At 35.2% G+C, this 12621-nt stretch overlaps 1 protein-coding gene across 4 annotated transcripts in view; it reads right to left on the bottom strand.

Moving 5' to 3' along the window:
- The window catches only part of TBC1D8B (TBC1 domain family member 8B), an 87045-nt gene that overhangs the window by 56991 nt on the left and 17433 nt on the right, over positions 1 to 12621 (bottom strand). For 3 of the 4 annotated variants that reach the window (XM_059051360.2, XM_067023247.1, XM_067023246.1), the window contains exons 3-7: positions 10729 to 10847; positions 10006 to 10231; positions 9054 to 9294; positions 5911 to 6118; positions 4902 to 5069 (exon numbers count right to left, since the gene is read on the bottom strand). In XM_059051360.2, the coding sequence (XP_058907343.1) occupies positions 4902 to 5069; positions 5911 to 6118; positions 9054 to 9294; positions 10006 to 10231; positions 10729 to 10847 (962 nt within the window). Of the gene's footprint in view, positions 1 to 4901; positions 5070 to 5910; positions 6119 to 9053; positions 9295 to 10005; positions 10232 to 10728; positions 10848 to 11945; positions 11987 to 12621 lie in introns of those variants that run through there. The other variant, XM_067023248.1, reaches the window with a different exon arrangement.

Raw genomic sequence — 12621 nt, forward strand, 5'->3', positions numbered from 1 at the left:
AGATGTCCGTTATCAGATATATAATTTGCAAATATTTTCTCTCATTCTGCGTATTATCTCTTCATTTTCTTAATGGTGTCATTTGTACAACAAACATTTTTAATTTTGATGTAGCCAATTTGCATATTTTTTCTTTTGTCGTGTTTTTATGTCACAGCTAAGAAAAAAATTGCCTAATTCAAAGTCATGAAGATTTACTCTTATGTTTTCTCTAAGAGTTTTATAGTTTTAGCTCTTACATTTTGGTCTTTGATCCATTTAGAATTAATTTTTGTGTATGGTGTAAAAAAAGGTTCAACTTTATGTTTTTTTGTATATGTATGTGGATATCCATTGTGCCCACACCATTTGTTGAATAGACTATATTTCCCTCTTTGCATTTATTTGGCACTCTGTTGAAAAATCAATTGACCAGGGCCTTCCCTAGTGGTGCAGTGGTTAAGAATCTGCCTGCCAATGCAGGGGATACAGATTCAATCCCTAGTCTCAGAAGATCCCACATGCTGCAGAGCAACTAAGCCTGTGCGCCACAACTACTGAGCCTGTGCTCTGGAGCCTGCGAGCCACAACTACTGAGCCCATGTGCCACAACTACTGAAGCCCATGCACCTAGAGCCCAAGCTCTGCAACAAGAGAAGCCACTGCAATGAGAAGCCCGTACATCGCAACGAAGAGTAGCCCCCACTCACCACTAGAGAAAGCCCGCATGCAGCAACGAAAACCCAATGCAGCCAAAAATAAAATTAATTTTAAAAAATCAATTGACCATAAATGTAAGACTTTATTTCAAGACTCTCAATTCTATTACACTGATCTATATGTCTAACCTTACACCAGGATCATGCTGTCTTGTTTACTACAGCTGTGTAGTAAGTTTTGAAATTGAGAATTGTGAGTCCTCCAACTTTGTTCTTCCTCTTAAATACTGTGTTAGCTATTCTGGGTCCCTTGCATTTCCACACTAATTTTATGATCTCCAAAGCTTTACTTTGAATACATATCAGTTACCCAGCTTCTGTGGATTGTAACTATACCAGAAGTCTGAAGTTACCACTAGAGGTACTAAAAAAAGGCTCACTTAACATCATCCCTTTAACTTTAGTAGCTTAAGAAAGATGAAAATAATGTCCATGACTAAGGTGGAGGAAAAGTAGAAGTTTAGGGTAAAGCAGTCCAGTAGTATTTCACCTTGAAATCCAAGAAGCCAACAAGACCTAGAAGGGTTGGAAGTTAAGAGGATTCAGGGAAAGTTTAAAAGGAGTATTCAAATCAATGTCTGAATATAAGGGTAGGACAGAAGAATCTTACAAAGGAAAAAACTATTAGTGAGTATACGTCCTATATTACAACACTTTTCTTTTTTTAAAAGCTTGTTTTGACAAGTCTACTTTACTATTAATGTTACATTTTGCTGTTCTAATGAGGGATTATGTTTTTGCATAACCGATAAAAAATTCATGATTGGAGGGCTTCGCTGGTGGCGCAGTGGTTGAGAATCTGCCTGCCGATGCAGGGGACACAGGTTCGTGCCCTGGTCTGGGAGGATCCCACATGACGCGAAGCGGCCGGGCCAGTGAGCCATGGCCGCTGAGCCTGTGCGTCCGGAGCCTGTGCTCCGCAACGGGAGAGGCCACAACAGTGAGGTCCGCGTACCACACACACACACACACAAATTCATGGTTGGAGTCTGAGTCTCAAGCAAAGTACATTCCCTTAATTTAGGCCATATGACTGAGGAACCAGTTTATCTATTAGTAGTATATCTAAACTACAGGAAAAGTAGCCAAGAAGGAAAAGAAAAATTAACCCTTAAGTTATGAAACCCCAAACATCAATATATAAAAGGGATGACAAGTGTGCTGCTTCCACCCATGATTACCTTTTAAGTATTCACAAAAAGCACATTAACATATTCACCTTAAAAGATACTGGTTTAAATCAATATAATATTTGAATTGTTTGAAGAGCATAATATTCAGGAAACTAAGCTTAAATTACTTAACTTTTTTTTTTGGCTCTGGCTCTTTTGTATGGGAGGATTTTATCCCATGGCCATACCAATTTTGTATATCCATTTATTCAGGTGCTCACACTTGTGACAGTTATAAATTTGGCACTCATCAGACATTTAGTGCCTGAGCAAAATCCAATCACATGAGGAAACAACACAGGTTGTTGACTTTATAACAAGTATTCTTAGACTTGGGTTGATTTTTGGTATCTGCTATTGAGTTTAGAAACAGCATATGGCTTCTAAAGGTGAAGAAAAGGCAGGGTAAAGATTAATATTTCTTTATGTGTAACTTTTCTACAAACTATTAGATTTAAATTAGAATATCTCACAAACTCAGCATAATAATGGTTGGGGGCCACAGTTGACCTGTAAAATAAAAAATTACAGCAAAAATACAAGGAAATACTTCTCTTGGATAGCAGAAGCTTATCTTAAAATAGGCTCCTGTTCATAACACATAATTTTAAATTAGCGCTAATTTTATTTTTAATAAAATTTATGATTTCCTAACATTGAAATAAATCTACTCCACACAGCCTAATTTATATTATAGTTACAGAAAACATATTACTTTATTCTTATTAAGGCAAACAAACACCAGTTTTGTGGGTTAAACTATTAATCTTATCTGCATTATTGTGTAGGATAAGGAAGCCATTACTTCTAATTTTAAAAACTTAGAAAGATAGGGCTGGTTATGAGAACTAATGAAACAAGTATGTTTATATATGCTTTGATAATATGTAGAAGATATTTGCCCTTCTAAACACTTCAGTGCATACATAGCTCAATTTCTACCTCTTCTTGACATACTATAGTTCCTATGATCCACTTATAATGTAGTCTCAAAGCATCAAGTAAAGGATCTTTAGCAGTATTTTCCCTCTTAGGCCACTTTGCTTAAAATTAAGCTAAAAGGGCCCATTTTTCTTTCATTTAGTATAGTTTTGAAAAATTACCATATCTGATAATATTTCTTGAGAATATGTGTCAATTAAAACATTAAAAATTAATGTGTTTTCTAAGCATTTGATTAGAATTTTTCAAAACCTGTGTATGCACCCAGATTTTAATATAACTTAACAAAATGTGGAGAATTTTAATTGACATATTTAAAAATTTAGACAGAACTGGTACGTACGTACAATTCCAATTGTTTCTGGGAGCATTTGTTCTTCGTATCACATTTTGATGTACTCACAAGAAAAATTTCCTAGTCCTTCCTGTATTCATATTTAGATTTGTTGATTTAAATTTCTCTGAGATTTACAATAAAAAGTCTTGTTGTTTGTGTAAATTTTACCAGATTTGGTAAAATTACAGAATATATTTTTTTCTTTTTGTTTTAGTATGCTAGGTATAGCTATAAAATAATGTAACTACAATTTGTCATTTAGAAATCAAATGGAACCAGCTCCTGTTTAACAAGCTCTCTCTTTACTATTTTAAAAAATGTACTATAAATAAAGCTAGACATATACAGATAATATTAAAACAAGTTAATATTCTTCCTCATTGCTAAGATAAAAATCTTCAGTTAAAATAGAATGTTATGACAATTTTTTAAAAATACATTTCCAAGCACCCAGTATACCAACTGGTATTTTGTACGTATCTTTATTAAAACCTTTAAAAATGGGTAAGAGAAACTAGAAAGCTTAGAACTTTGACATACATCTGAAAAGACGGTAACCATTTTGAAACAAAATCCTTTCTTAACTGCTGAGCATATCCAACTATTAGAGGGGCCTGAGAGTTTTCAGGGGAAAAAATTCCAGTTATTCAGGTTTAAGAGACAGAGATAAATTAAAGGAGAAGGAAAGATAAGCAGAGCATTACATCCAACATACAGACTGAATCTGAAATGGACTAGGACAGAAAAACAAAAGTGAGATAAGCAAAAATATGGGAGCAAGACTGATCAGATTTTACTCATGTCCTCACATCAAACTATGATATATCCTGGGTATATATTTGAAGAGAATGAAAGATTAGTAAATTGGGGCAAGAAAACTCTTAATGGCCAACATGAAAGTTCTGTGTCTGGAACTGAGATACACATATTTTTTTAAAATTATGTTTTCATTTTGCTTTTCTATTATCAAAGGAAGAGTTAGTCTTGTCAATCCTGCATTCTAATTGACTTAGCATAATATTTTGAGTCTCTGCTCTGGAGAAAGAAGTAAAAGCCTCTATAATCCAATCCAAGTAAAATAATATAGCCAGTAAAGCCAATGTTGATTTTTTTCTTTGAATTTTTAATTAAAATATAAGTAGCTATAATGTGATGTTTTATCAATCTATTAAAACATGAGATTCCTTGGCATTGAAAAAGAAAATTAATTTGAACTGAAACTATCTATATTTCCATAAATGACAAACATCAAAATCAGGCTTTTAATTACCCTCTGCCTTCTCTAATATTTTACTAGTAAATAGATATGTCACTATTTTGCTTTGGCCTAGATTATGCAAATAAGGCTGACCTACTTGATGCTAAATAAAAAGATAGATTGTTTCTCTACAGCAATAAGAGGAAAGTCCTTTTTCAATGCCTTATTTAATTCTCAAATATAGTTTGAGTTGTTAAAAGCCATATTAGGTGAAAGTACAAGGTGTGTATATATGATAAATAGCAAATATAGTCAAGAAAGATCAAATGATAATAATTTTTTTAAAAGTCTGAGTTCCTAAAAAAAGATAAAGTCCTTAATTCTCACTTCTGCTTTATGATGTGCCTTAGAGAATATAATTTCTTTGGTATTCATCTTTTAAAAAAACTCAACCTAAGTATAAATAGGAAAGGTACTATGAATTCCTTTTGAAACTATGGACCACACAAAGCACAAACCTTTTTATCAAAATGACTTGATTGCTAGATACTTACCTCTGTGCTAATATCGTGATACTGAGTTGAAGCTGCCCCACACTTGAGCCTGAGTTTTGCCACCAATTGCTCAAATTCTTTAACTTCACTGAAGCGAAAAGCTGTTTTTCCTTTGATGCTAATGATGACAGATTTGCTGGAATCATTTGTCTTATCTATAGCTAAGACCTGGGGGATGAAAACAAATGAATCGCATTTTCCCTTGTTACTGACAAGGTCAGGCAAAATGTGTTTAGCTTATTTTTTTGTGGTTACAAGTTTTGGTCTGTGGTAGGACTTAGTAAGAAATAGACTTTGGGTAGTAGTTGTACCACTAATACAAGCAACCTTAGTGCAAGATATTTCACTTCTAAAGGAAAAGGTTTAACTAACATGTAACCTTTAAAAATGACAATACAAATGCAAAAATTCAGTGCCGCAATATGGATAATTGATTTCTGACTTACGCAAAAGCTATCAATTCTACTCTTTCTGACCATGTGTATCAAATATGATAGTATAAATTTTGGTATCCATGTCATAAACATCTGAGTGATCATGCTCCATGTTGAGTCATCCCAAACTCTTATCTTTTTTATTAATTTTTAATTTTTTTTCTTTTTTCATTTTCAGTAAGAGCTATAAGGCTCTTATCCTAGTACTCTTATCCTCAGGAATGGTACTCTTATCCTTAAGAATATAACTAAACTTAAAAATGATTATTTAGGGCTTCCCTGGTGGCGCAGTGGTTGAGAGTCCACCTGCCGATGCAGGGGACAAGGGTTCGTGCCCTGGTCCAGGAGGATCCCACATGCTGCGGAGCGGCTGGGCCCGTGAGCCATGGCCGCTGAGCCTGCGCGTCTGGAGCCTGTGCTCCGCAACAGGAGAGGCCACAACAAAGATTATTTAAAATTACTAAAAGGATGTTGCATATTGAGTTTTTAATAATTTACAGAATTAAAGGGTATTTTACTCTGTGAATGGTAACATTTTTGAACTAAAAACTGATATGTAACTAAATTTATTTTACCTCTCGTAATGGAATGATTACACTACATAGATTGCCATCCTGGCTAGCAAAGCAGATATAGTTTTCTGAGATGCACATTTTTCCATGAGTGTTGAAGTGGCTGAATGGTACCCATAAGAAACATTCATGTACTTCTTTCAAAGTCTCTTCTTTGGGCAGCCTAAAAAAAGCATTAAACTGCTCACTGTGGGCTCGATTTTCCAGACCTCTATAGGAAAGAAAAAAAGGGGGGGGGGCTCAAATGATGACGTCTGAAGTATACACATGTCCATATTGATTAACCTAAATGCACTATAAAGCAGAATGATTAAGCACTACATGCTATGTTCTTCAACAAATTATGAAATGGAAGAAACACTGATTCCCAACCAATTTATTTTGTTTGTTCTCTTTTCCAATTTTGTATTATTATTAGTAGATTACAATGCACAACAGTTAAAGGTGATGTAGGTCTTCAAACCATCTATTAAAGGGTGATTTTATGGAAGATTACTATATTATTATATATTCATAACATGTTAGTATGGCTAAAATCAATCTTGGCAGACAATAATTTTCACATCTGGTTATCAGAAAATCAAAAGAGTTACCCAGTTCAAATAAAATAAAATAATGAAAATTTATGGCATCAAAATTTAGATGGGAAGACTAGTACATAAAAATAATATTAAAATTAAGTGAAGCAAAAATGTAAATGAATGCATAAAAAATGCAAAAGTAGAGGCAAGATAAAACAACACTGCTTTCACAGTACTGGGCACAGAATGGGTGTCAATAAATACAGATGACTTGTTAACTGATACATAAGTATATAAATAAAAAACAATTGCTTAAAATAGTACAATTTTTCTAGAGGCACTAAACACTTGCGCTAAGCAGCAACGCCATCTGGGGTAGTGAGTAAATTATGCACGTTCGAACTCAAAGCCAACAAAGTTAAAACTAAATTTATCCTTCCAGCATATACTATTTGAATATGTGGCAGCTCACCATGTCTTTCAAAAATAATTCTGATAAATATGAACAGAGAACCACATTAATTTTTACCTCACTTAAATTGTAATTTGGTGGGCTATTTCACTATTATTTAAAAGGATAAGGACTTTTTACATGAATGAAAAGATGTCCATGATACATTATCTTAAGGGGGAGAAAAAGCAGATTGTAGAATAATATGTGATGTTTAGGTGCCCTCCATGCTTTTGGCAAATAGTTTTAATTCATGCATGAAAAGGCCTGGAAGGATATACGCTGAATTTATCTATTGTAATACATATTTGTAAAAACAATAAGCCAAAGCAATAAAGATACTCCAGTTTATAAAAAAGTCATTTGGGGCTTTCCTGGTGGCGCAGTGGTTGAGAGTCTGCCTGCCGATGCAGGGGACACGGGTTCCTGCCTGGGTTCATGCCCCGGTCCAGGAAGATCCCACATGCCGCGGAGTGGCTAAGCGCGTGAGCCATGGCCGCTGAGCCTGCGCGTCCGGAGCCTGTGCTCCGCAACGGGAGAGGCCACAACAGTGAGAGGCCCGCATACAGCAAAAAAAACCACAAACAAACAAAAAACTCATTTGGAGACTAAGTCTAAATAAGCTATTGTTCTTTTTAACTTACTAGAAAAAAGGATTTAGATATACACAATTTTCAATAGGCTCTTTTAAAACTGCACATAGACAAAAATGAATTTCCTAAACCTCATTTAAATACAGACTTGGTAATGAATAACTCATTGAGAGATGGCCTTTTAGAATATTTTAAGGGAAATAAAATGGCTAAAAATGTTTGTTTATGGTGGCCAATCAAAACAACCTACAGAAACAAATGCCTCACTATAACATAACATAAACTTTTTTTTTTTTTTTTTGTGGTACGCGGGCCTCTCACTGTTGTGGCCTCTCCCGTTGCGCGGAGCTCAGGCTCCGGACAAGCAGGCTCAGCGGCCATGGCTCCCGGGCCCAGCATGGCTCACGGGCCCAGCCACTCCGCGGCATGTGGGATCTTCCCAGACCGGGGCACGAACCCGTGTCCCCTGCATAGGCAGGCGGATTCTCAACCACTGCGCCACCAGGGAAGCCCATAAACTGTATTTTTAATCCTTATAGAGTTCTATTTATAAATCATGCACACTGGGACCTAATTTTGGTAATAAGGTATAAAAAAATTCACCTCGCTGATCTATTTCCAGAAAAGCAGGAAGGCTCACAAAGGAACCCTTATGTATATAGCTTTTAGGAATGGTTTAAGAATAGGCAAGAGGAACAACTGTACCCAAGTTAGGGCTATGTAGCAATCACACAATCATCCAGGTCACTTGTTCTGGTCTCTCCAAAGGACTGCAGCTTAAGTTTGTCTCATTTACACTTTCCCATACAATCTATACCCTCATCCTTCTTGCCAGAAGTGGTTCTCACTAGCTATTTCTGGATCCTCTCCACCCTCCCTCCCCTTTGGCATACTCAGCTCACTTCAGTCAACTGTTCTGAGTGTTGAGCAGGATGAAATGGCTCTGGTCAGTTTCAGCAAACCAAATATCGTGGCAAACAGCTACCAGACAGATACTTCTGATGCAGGCATTAATAATGATTAACATTTATCTAGTGCTTTATATTTTACAAAGTGCTTTCAAACGTTATATTGCTCATTCCTCACAAGTGCTCTCTGAGGTACAAATGACTGCTGAGAAAACTGAGGTCCTGAGAGATTATGACTTGTCCCAGGGTTGCTCTACTCTCATTCTGAAGTGCATGTTCCATTGACTCTACTAATTTACCCTTTTAATAAAAAGTGAAACTGTCGGCGGAGGGGGGGGTGGTGAGAGAGGGAAATATTGGGAGTTTGGGATTAGCAGATGCAAACTATTATATATAGGATGGATAAACAACAAGGTCCTACTGTATAGCACAGGGAACTATATTCAATATCTTGTGATAAACTATAATGGAATGGAGAGGAAACTATTTGTGAAATGCATATGAATAAACTAAAAAAACCCACACATCTATGATTACTCCAAAGAAAAACTATCATATAACATAGAACAATTATTTTTTTTTTTAAGAACAGTTAACTTTTAATGCTATTCAGTGCTACCATTCTTTGGTCAAACAATACTTAAAAAGTAAATATTAATTAAGCTTTGAATACCTTTTAGTAATTTGTAGAGGATCATCAAGGATTGGGTCATTATCAAATGTTTCCTTATCAAAAATTCTTTTTATAGCATAGTTTGCCAGCTGTTCCATAAGAAGGTATGTTTGGTTAATATGCAAAAACATTGAAAAGTAGTGATTCTCTCCTTGGGAACACACATGAATACTCTCTGTCAGTATGACATTTGAAGTCTTTTCAAGTTTTGAGACCGCATCCCAGGAGATAATGAGTTTTACTGCAAATAAGAATTATAAGCAGATATGATTAAATTTCTAAATGTTGATTCATATTTATCAATCAGGTCTTTCAAAACAATAGTTAACCACTTGAAAAATGCATGAACAACTAAGATATTTTAGAGTTCAAGATATTAGTTAAAATTTTGAAGCATAACAATGAACATACAATAATTGGTGATCCTAGGAACAGATATAATTTTAAATAATTTTAAATTTTTTCTGATTTGATATTTAAATCTGATATTAAATTTGATATTTCAATTTACACAATTATATAACCATTGGTGTAAAAGCTATACATGTGCTATGAACAGTACTGTTTGATTCTTCTTTGTAGCTGTGAACCATTAGGTACTATGATTACTATATGTATATTGTATGTTTAAAACAAGTATTAAAACATAGATTAAAGAAAGTAGGTAGTTTAGAACAAGTGAAAGAAAGGAGTCACATGCTAGATCACCATCATCATTTAGTATTCATTTGTCTCCCACAATATGCAAGGCATTTTATACACAATTCTAATGGTTCTTATATTAAACAACCAGTCTTAGAAGTATTCTTTCCCTAGATGAAGTGAAGTTTTTAATGTACAGTTTAATTACCCTTACTATCTATCCTATTACTTTATATGCAACCTAACACAACCAGAGTTGATAGGTCAGTCTGCAAGTTCAAAGTCATAGTATGCAACAGAAACCACTTACTTTCTGATCCCAACAAAAAAGAATAGAAGCTCAGAAAGTTGGTGCTAAGATATAGCCAACCCTGACAAGGAACCCGTCCTTTCCAATAACTGCACGAGTAATAGGTCACTAACTTTTCCTGCTCTGGTAAACCAAAACATTTTTCAAATTTCAAAAGGGCTTCTCGAAATTTCTCAGGGTCATCTTCTTTTGCAAAAGAATGTTTTCCCTCTTCAGCAATTAATCCCTAAAGGAGACAAAATATTTTCTGAAAATTAGTAATTACCTATCAACAAAAATATCTCTCACATATTTAAACAATTCATTGAATAAAACCGTGCGCGCGCGCACACACACACACACACATGCATGTGCACACACATCTCTTAGGACAGAGGTGAGCAGATTTTGTTTAATTTTGTAATTAGGCTTTTTCTAATGCCTCACAAGGAGCTACCACAAATAGAGGTGCTAAATATTATTTTGATTGAGTGAAGGGTTCATTCAAACTGCAAACTCAAGAGATTCTGAAATGAAAATATCCCTAATAGCACTCCCAAGGGCACCAAAGACTAACCGCTAACTTTACAATGTCTTTAGTTCTGATTCTGCTATTCATATATGTGCTTCTGCCAATCCTGAAAGGTGGCAGTAAAACAATGACCTGCCATGCAGCTTTGATCCTCAAATAAGAGGGTCAAAGACTTTAGTGTTCCATCTACAAAATATATCCATGCCACTTACTCTTATCTTTCCTTGTACAAAATTAGTAATATCTTCATTAGAATCAAACACAGACAAGGTCTTCATGATATTTTGTTCTAACCATTCCCAATGTTTGGTTATTTCTTCTCTGTTGGCTCCTGATTCATAATAAAAGAGAATGAAAGACTCAAAGAAAACTCCACACACAAAAAACTGCTCTTGATATTTATAAGCTTAGTTTTAAAAGAAATAAAATTATATTTGCTCATTTTAAAAAATGATCATCATAAAAGAATAGGGGTACTACATTTATTCTCTATTTCATCACTATATGTGGGTAGGAACACTATAAGTAGGAAGAATAAAATATTTAAGGAAAGTGGAGAAAAGTAAATACAACTCATGAGAAAAGATATAAAATTCTGAAAACCAGGTGCCAATAACTGGTGCCTACGGTAACCAGTTCTTTTAAGAGAATATATAGAGTACCAGAATATAAATATATATAATTTAATCTTTGGCCTTCAAATAATACAGTCAGTACTGTGCCTATCTGTGTGACTGAAAACAGCATGCACATGACAATCCTATGCACACTGTGTAAATGTGGATTTCAACTGTGGCAACTCTATCTCAGAAAGTATGAAGCCTTTGCTCAGAGTCAACTCCTTCATTAAAAGGTCTAGTCAACTTAAAGAAATTTTATGAAAGAGGTTAGAAATCCTGTAACAAGGTTAAATCCTTGTGACCTCCTGCATCAGTGTTAGGTGGTTTATTGAGGGTCAGACTAAATACTACACTTAGCTCTGGGTTGCTTTGGCTTGAAGAACATTTCAATATCTATCAATTTCCCCCTATAACCCACATACCTTTAAGATCGCTCTAGCACTGCAGATTATACAAATCTCATTCAAAAGAAATATCCTGACTTCTAAGTACGTTTTATGATATATGGAGAGTGATACATTAAAAAATTTATTGACACTGAAAAATCGCCTATTTCCTACAGTTCAGTTAGAATTGTATTCATGTTTCTCAATCCATCATACCATGTGTAATATCTTTCTTTAATGAACAACAAATAAAAGCCATGGGGAAATTTTAAGGCCTTTATTTTGGTCCTTTAGGTATAAAGAAGCTTCATTAGTAGGTAACAACTATATTTCTGTATCAGGTCAATTTGGGGGAATAAGTTGTATTATCATCCATTCTTTTTAAGTAAAAAGGATATTTTTTTCTAAATAATTTCAACCAACCAGATTTAGAGTTGAGGTTATAGACATCTCATGATGTCAGCAGGTGTAATATCTTCTTCATTTAGTTTAAACAGCATTCAACTTAAAAGAGCCAGGAGAGGGCTTCCCTGGTGGCGCAGTGGTTGGGGGTCCGCCTGCCGATGCGGGGAACGTGGGTTCATGCCCCGGTCCGGGAGGATCCTGCATGCCGCAAAGCAGCTGGGCCTGTGAGCCATGGCCGCTGAGCCTGCACATCCGGAGCCTGTGCTCCGCAATGGGAGAGGCCACACGGCAGTGAGAGGCCCGCGTAGAGCAAAAAAAAAAAAAAAAGAGCCAGGAGAAAACACTCACCAGAAACACTAAAGGAAGTTTAGAGGGAGATGCACAAAACAAGCCACACATCTTAAAATTAATTGTATGCTGTATGTTCACACATATGAACTGTCCAGAAATTGACAGGCTTTTATTTTTTTAAAAAAGTATGTATACTTGAAATAAGAGGGGGGAGAAGAGAGAAGGAATGAGAAAAAGGCAGCCTTTCAACATTAAAAAAGCCACAAATCTCGGATTCTAATTTAGACCAACATTGTAACAGCATCATAAAAAAAGTAAACTGTCACTGTATTTTTTTTTAATTTTGAGTTTCTTTGTTAGGAAGAACCATCCTAATTCCTTTTCTACCACAAAAGATATATGT

The sequence above is a fragment of the Kogia breviceps genome, chromosome X (genome assembly GCF_026419965.1).
Source record: "Kogia breviceps isolate mKogBre1 chromosome X, mKogBre1 haplotype 1, whole genome shotgun sequence".
Taxonomy (NCBI): Eukaryota; Metazoa; Chordata; class Mammalia; order Artiodactyla; family Physeteridae; genus Kogia; species Kogia breviceps.